This window comes from Cyclopterus lumpus, chromosome 19 (genome assembly GCF_009769545.1).
Source record: "Cyclopterus lumpus isolate fCycLum1 chromosome 19, fCycLum1.pri, whole genome shotgun sequence".
NCBI classification, from domain to species: domain Eukaryota; kingdom Metazoa; phylum Chordata; class Actinopteri; order Perciformes; family Cyclopteridae; genus Cyclopterus; species Cyclopterus lumpus.
This window is the reverse complement of record NC_046984.1, coordinates 3,687,361-3,695,127: the sequence shown is the minus strand read 5'-3', so window position 1 is coordinate 3,695,127 and position 7,767 is coordinate 3,687,361. Positions and strand designations below refer to the sequence as shown.

At 45.8% G+C, this 7,767-nt stretch overlaps 1 protein-coding gene across 1 annotated transcript; it reads left to right on the top strand.

Moving 5' to 3' along the window:
• The first annotated feature begins 247 nt into the window (after nt 1-247).
• Nucleotides 248-6,919, top strand: LOC117748409 (forkhead box K2). Its single transcript, XM_034558118.1, has 9 exons — nt 248-755; nt 1,990-2,184; nt 2,296-2,437; nt 2,737-2,883; nt 3,113-3,306; nt 3,822-4,024; nt 4,158-4,415; nt 4,540-4,731; nt 5,201-6,919. Exons 1-9 carry the CDS (start codon nt 460-462, stop codon nt 5,458-5,460), a joined length of 1,887 nt encoding a protein of 628 aa, XP_034414009.1. The 5' UTR covers nt 248-459; the 3' UTR covers nt 5,461-6,919.
• The last annotated feature ends 848 nt before the right edge of the window (nt 6,920-7,767 follow it).

The window sequence follows — 7,767 nt, the reverse complement described above, 5'->3', positions numbered from 1 at the left end:
GGACAAAAGTAGAGCCATTTACAGAACAGACGGACCACATCGTTTGTTGATGGGGAGTGTCCAAAAAAAAAAATCAATATATATCATAGAATGTAAAAAAAAAGCCATAGTATAGTATGTTTGAAAAATGTAATTGTACCGGATCCAGAAAAAACACAACGCATCTGCCTTCCCAGGTCGGCTTCCCATTGGCTCAACGGAGTGTCCGTCGCGGCACTTCCGTCCGTTTGGCCGGTTCTGATTGGCCGACGTGCCTCTCTTCTTCCTCTTCTTCGCGGCGGTGGGTCGGAGCCGCTGTGTCCCCGGTCTGGCACGTTCCTAGCCAAATTCTCCACGGTGTAAAATTTGATCCCCCCGTTTTTTCACAAAACCAAAAATATCCCCCCTTCAATTCCCTGCAACCGCCTGCACGTTTCCGCTCAACATACACCTCAAAATCTCCACCAGACACATCTGAAGATGGCGGTGGTAAGCGGGATTTCGGGGTCGGCTGTAGCCCGGCTGGAGGGCCGAGAATTCGAGTATCTGATGAAGAAAAGGTCGGTGACCATCGGCCGGAACTCTTCGCAGGGTTCGGTGGATGTCAGCATGGGGCACTCCAGCTTCATCTCCCGGCGGCACCTCGAAATATTCACCGCGGGGGAGGACGGCACCGGCACGGGGGAATTCTACCTCCGATGCCTCGGGAAAAACGGGGTGTTTGTTGATGGGGTGTTCCAGAGAAGAGGGGCGCCACCTCTCCAGCTCCCACGAATGTAAGGTTCACCCGGCCGGTGTGCTTGAGCCACGAACGTTTAGCGAGTTTGTGCTTTCCGTGTGTTGTTATTGTTTTGTTGTCCCGCAGCGGTGTTTGCACGTGCTGCGTCAGGAAACGCGAATCTGATCGCGTGCCGCTCGTGTGTGGCGATAACGTCACAGGAAATATCTGTAAAAAGTCCTTTAACTTGATTCACGAGCTTTTTGTTAATCCTTTGGGTTTATCTGGTTCATTCGGCACACAGTCCGTCAACTTTAGTGTTCTTACGTGAGTCACTCGTCGTAGTGAATTAACGTTACGTGGAAGATGGCTTTTTGGAAAAAGAAGTATTATTATTTTTTTACTACCCGGTGTTTCGTGCATGCCGAATTGCAGAGCGGCCTCAAGCCATTGAAAACCGCCTTTAACACACGTCCTCCAATGCCCGTGTTTACTGATGGCAACAAATAAGTCAATTGGCTATAATTGTTATCGAATTTGGTGCAAAACTAGAGAACTTACTGTATTATTATTTTTTGGGGGGGGGGGGCTAACACTCAACTGTCCCACCTAACACGCTAGCAACACATGCTAAACGTGGGATTTGTGGGGTAAATGTGTTCGACGTGCTGCAACACAATATGCAGCGTGTTTCACTTTATTAAAACATTTTAAGAGCAGAATTACTGTTGTATACTGGGCACTTTTTTTGTGTACGTGTTACAACGTCAACTATGACGCTACGGCTCGTGCTGTAGTTAATTTGAGCTGCCTCAGGTTACCCTGCCGGTATGTTTACACTGCTCAGCTTGTTTGTCTTTCCTTCTTTCAGTTGGTTATCGCCCTAAACTCGCCTTGAATTGTTGTTGTTGTTGTTGTTGTTGTGGCAGCAACAACTCATATTTTAGCCACAGGAGTAAATCATTGGAAAGTGTCAGCAACTGCTCCAAAAATACCCTCTTAATAATAAATGAGACACGTTAGACACGATGTGTTATATAATGGTAACGTCCATATTTAAACCATGAGGCTGAAACTCTCGTCCTCAGTTGGACCTGTTGCCAGGCAGGACGCTGGTTTTGTGCGCCTGCACAATTGGCATGGCAGTAAGTTGTGTGTACCCCCCCCCCACACACACACACTTATGTCATTTGTCTTCAAACACAGACGTTAGAACGTGGGGCTTTTTAAGTGGAAGCGTACTAATGTTAAAACACATACGTGACGTTTGTGCTCGTCTTTTTCGTTGCCAGGTGCTGTTTCCGGTTCCCCAGCACAAGTATAAAGATCACGTTCACAGCCCTGTCCAATGACAAGAAGGAGGCAAGGAACGTGCCGGAATCACCGGTCAAGCCCGTCCAACCCCAAATTTCCCCTCTGACCATCAACATTCCTGACAACATTGCCCACCTCATGAGCCCGCTGCCTTCACCCACTGGCACCATCAGGTGAGAGCGGGTTTCATAGTGTACAATGATAATATTGTATCATTGATGTGGTTGCTTTGTCACAAGTGATCAGAATTACAGATGTTTTTTACATTTTTTTTTATTTCTCAGTGCGGCAAACTCCTGTCCGTCAAGTCCTCGGGGGGCAGGACTCTCCAGCTACAGGACAGGCCGTGTCCTGGCCTCTGACCTCATAGGAGACAACTCCCAATCAGAAAACGACAAAGAGGCCTCAGGTGAAGACAGCCCAAAGGTGAGCGTAGAGCCGGGCAATCGAAATGTGGACGAAGACCGCTGAATGTTGTCAGCGCTGCAAACGCCGTCCCTGGTTACTCATTGAAATCAAAATATTGCCCAACTCTCACAACAACATAGACTTTGGAGCACAGGACCTGGTTGAACTTTGCTAAGTCTGAGTCTGTGTGTGCGTGCGTGCTCGCGCACGGACGCTCGCCCATTTACACTCTTGTGATCGAACTAGTGGGAGACGATGCAACTTTTAAAATGTTCTATTTCTCTGACAAAAAACTATTTCCTTTTTCATGTCCACAGGATGACTCCAAACCTCCATACTCATATGCACAACTAATAGTCCAAGCGATCACCATGGCCCCGGACAAACAGCTAACGCTGAATGGAATATACACCCACATTACCAAGAACTACCCCTACTACAGAACGGCTGACAAAGGCTGGCAGGTCAGTCTCTTCACTACATGGCACCATCCTTTACACTTGCCTGTCTGGTTGTACAGTAACGCAGACACCGTTCAGTTACTCTCCCCATCAGGACTGAAGGGTCAGTCATCATATGTAAACGTTTTCTATATTCCAACACCATACAACAGGAATGCAATAACGCTCTCGTCATTTAGAAGTGTTGCTTGGCTTTTGGTAACACTCCACGTGCGTCTTGGTGTTTTTACAGAACTCCATCCGCCACAACTTATCCCTGAACCGGTACTTCATCAAAGTGGCCCGCTCTCAGGAGGAGCCGGGCAAGGGCTCCTTCTGGCGGATCGACCCCTCCTCTGAGGGCAAGCTGATGGAACAGGCCTTCAGGAAGCGCCGGCCTAGGGGAGTACCCTGCTTCAGGACCCCTGCAGGCCCTCTCTCCTCCAGGTATGGAGCACTTCAAAGGGGCTCATATCAGGCTCGTTTTTAAGTTTGTGCTTGTATTATTATTGTTTTGCTGTTTACATGCTTTTAATGTTTAAAAAAAAGTTTTAGCGCCTGTCTCTTTAAGCCCCATCGTCCAAAAATAAAAGGCCCGGTTTGCTCTGATTGGCTCGCGAGAAAAATATGGCCCACTTTTGCAAAAGGTAGTTCTCGAGTCGGGGCTGGAGATGCTCAGATGTGGGGCGGTGTATTCTAATCCGCCTGCATGTGATGTAGTAAGGGGAGCCAAATCTGATTGGCTTGTTGAACCACATGTTTTCTGATCTAGACATCCCACAAAAAAACTCACTGAGTCGTCTTATATTTTACATTTCTCCACTCCAGATATACAATGTATGCCCTCATGCACCACAAAATTTTTTCCGTGATGTGTAATTCAGACACGAGTGTATTACTTCACACGTTTGTACGGCTACAATGTATGTCCATAATCAACCTTACTTCTTCCTCCGTCCCAGGAGTGCTCCGGTTTCTCCCAGCCACACGGGGGCCCTGTCTGCCCACTCAAGCGGGGTCCAGACACCAGACAGCCTGTCTAGAGAGGGGTCCCCTGTCCCCATGGAGCCAGAGCCAACCCCACCGCCAGCCCCCACCCAAACCGCTACAGTCCAGCCCAAGCTCGCCGTCATCCAAGAAGCCCGCTTTGCACAGAGCTCCCCTGGTAAAGCACAACCTTTTTTTTTCTTTCCTTTTTCTCTAAACGAAAGAGTTGACGTTTGAAGCCGCCAAATGGTAGAAAATAGTACTTATTGTTGCTTAATTTTTGTGTGATGGTGCCCCTCCCTCCCTAATAGGCTCCCTCCTCAACAACCAGCCGGTCTTGATCGCCGTGCAGCGCCAGATGCCTCAAACGACCATGAAGCCTGTGACCTACGCCATGGCGTCGCCAGCCATCGTAACCACGTCGGTTAACTCCGCCCCCGTCATGCAGACGGTGCACGTTGTCCACCAGATGCCGTCCGTTGCCGTGGCAACTGTCGGTAGGCAGCCCGTTGCCATGGTGAGCCCCGAACCTCAGGAGAACGGTGGCGGGGAGCACCGAGCGGTCAAACGTGAGTTCCCGGTCCACGTTGTTTTTCTGCTACCTGCAGTCCGAGAAGCATTCATTTGTCGACTGCATGTGTGAATTAAGATTGATATCATTTATTTATTTATTTTTCCCACGTGCATTCAAAGTGGAGTCGATCCCATCCATCGCAGCCTCGTCGATGGGCAGAGTCAGCCGCATCATCCAGAGCTCTCAGGCTGTGCCTCTAACTACGCTGACTATCTTGCAGCAAGCCCCGCTCGGTCAGCACCAGCTCCCAATAAAGACCATCACACAAAACGGGACCCATCTGATCCCCATCACTACTGCTGCTAGCACAGGTGACACACACAGACACACAGACAGAGCAACTCAGACATCCTCTCCCTCTTCTTCTTCTTCTTCGTTATGTTACTGTGATTCTCTGCACGTTAAACCCACCACCAATTGGTGTAATAGCATGAAAAAAGATTTGCAAGGGAAGTAAATGAGCCGGGACGGACAGCAATATGAAACGCTTTGTTTGCACTGAAGGCTGCAGCGCACGGTGTCCCGCCATGTACGCTCACACAGCCTGTCTGGTCGAGTGTCTGCATTCTACACTCGCACTAAATGTACATGTAGCCGCGACGTCACTGCTCCATGGTTGTTTTTGTAATGTGGAGAAGGATCATATATAACAAATCAAAAGGTGTTGTGTACGGTATTGCTAGGTCAAATATGTATTTGTGAACATAGCTATAAGCATGTAGTTTGTCTCTTTGATCCAAAGCAGTTACAATAACTCCTAATTTTTCTTCTCCCTGCCAGCCGTTGCAAACCCTCTTCACCTCCTGGCGACCCACGCCTCAGCCTCGGCGTCCCTCCCTACCAAGAGGCAGAACGGAGAACTGCAAGACCAACCCCAATCAAAGAGGGTGAAAACGGAGGAGGAAGAGGAGGGTGGAGCAGCAGCTGTGGCCGCCAACAACAACAACAATAACAACAACAACAACAACAACACCTGCAAAAACGGCACCACGGACAGAGCCGGAGAAGCGGGGGTCAGTGAACAGATCGGTGACAAGTAGCCTCCCCCCCCCCACACACACACAAACATGCACACACGCCGGTCTGCGTCCTGACCCCTTGCTCTCCTGTACGCATTGAGCCTCACACCTCCCACACTCTCACCCCTCCATCATCTACTCCAAGGTGCCAAAAAAACCCACAAAAAACAGACTCAGAAACACCCGCGGGACTACAGAATGTTCAAAAACCCCTCCTCACCCCCCAGCTCACCCACAATCCTCTTCCATATATTTAAAACCATGAAATACAGTACGATGCAAAAACTAAAGACCAAATTTGAAAATCAAAGAGTTGCTGATGAAGCGTAAGACCCAGATGGAAAGAAGAAGCACAGGGAGAAATGTTCACAAATCTGAGATTTCCAGATCTAAAAAAAAAAAGAGAGAAAAATACTTTTATTGGACAAGCGAAGAGTCCTGAAACTTCCCCCAAAGACGGAAAAGGAGCCTCATCCTGGTAGCATTACAAACGAGCGCTTTACTGTATGTCGGATAGAGAAAAGCAACCCAGCGGAATCACCAGTAGTGTATTCCGCCATAAGGGAAGCGTGTGTAACGTGCGTGTGGACATTCCCGTCTCCGGCAGCTAGCCTCCATGTCCACCTACCTAAACCCAGTCGTGAGTAGATATGCAGTATTCCATTGTACAAGTGTATCTTTGGATCTTTTTTGAGTGTTTCTCCGTTTTCCATGGATCGGATACTATATCTAGTAATAATTTAACTAAAAGCTAAAAGTGGGGTCTTTAAGAACATTCAAACATCACAACATGATATTTTGGGAATCCTTTTTTTTAAAATAAATATATATATGGACTCTTTGTTCAGTGAAATGAATGTAGTAAAGAAAACACTATCTGTGGATAGTGGATGTTCCTTTCTTTTTTTCCTGCTGATTCATGCAAATGAAATTGCTTTATCACTGTACATCTACAGATTTTTTTTATTTTCAGATTTTACAAATATCCTATGAGAAAGTATATTCCCATGCGTATTCGACCATATGCTTCATCGAGCTTGCATGTTACGGATCTAGAGACAATGTACTTGAGCAGATTATCTGAATATGGAACTGAAGAAAACTTCGACTGAATCTACACTATATGATTCTGACCAGTGCTGCACTTAACCCTCTTGGTAGTTTTGTTTTTTTTGTACTCTCATTTTGCTGTTTCCCCCCACCCCCGTCACCGTGGGCTGTGTTTGTTACCTTTTGTGTTAAAGTTGGCAACTCTTTGCTTGATTATTTTATTCTGTAAAGGCTACCAAACAAGCCTATTCAGAATGTATTCTATGTTACACGAGGAAAAACAAGTGATAGGTGTTCATTCTGCTTCAGTGGGTAAATGCTTCTTTTTTCTTTTCTTTTCTTTTTAATTATATATAAATTTATTTAAAACGCATATCCTTTTTAGTTTGTATTTCTTTGAGTAAAAGCCTTTTTCTGCTGGGCAACTGCACTGTTTGAAGAGTTATTTCTTTTTGTCAGAACGTGGACAGCCGATTACTTATCAAAGGAACTGAGATTTAGCGCCATCTAGTGGCGAGGTTGCAGATCGCAAGCAAAAGCGTATCCCTCCCCGTCTCTAGAACTACGGTGGCCCTCAGGTAAAGATGGATATCTTTTGACTACAAGGAGCCACTCTTATCAATACTCTTTAATTAAATCTTTTTTTTTTTTTAAACATTCAGAACAGTCAGGGTCAGGTTCATTTATAATTTAGAAATAACAAATTATTGTTTCTAGAGCAGCAACGGTCACTATATAAAGTTATTAAGTTAATAAATGATGATAATCAATAATGAATAACAGAAATTTGATAGTATCAGTCAATGCTCTGTCCTCCTGACTGCTTTGTCTCAGCCAGCAGAGAAGTTTGCAAGAACCAACTGAGAAAAACAGACAGACTGCGATTTAATTACTTGTTGAACAGATGTATTGATGAAGTATCTGCTTTTTACTCGTAAACGGTTTTATTGCACGTATAGTAACGTAGTCGAGTAATCTTTCCTTCACCTGGTTTATTGAACTGCATGCAGGCGTGTCTGTAATTTGACATGGCAGACTCTAAAAAAGGACCCTAAAATAACAAAAACGTTACTATTCCTAAATGTCAGGTTATACACTGATTTAAAACAGTTATGCATATTATATTAATTTTTTGCCAATGAATTCCTCCTAAATGTTACACCCCGTTTCTTTAATGGATAAAATACTAACAATAACATTAAGTAACAGTATGGAACATTACTGGATGAGATTAAGGCCTTTTCTAGAACGGCCGAAGCATTCCTGAGATATTAGAGG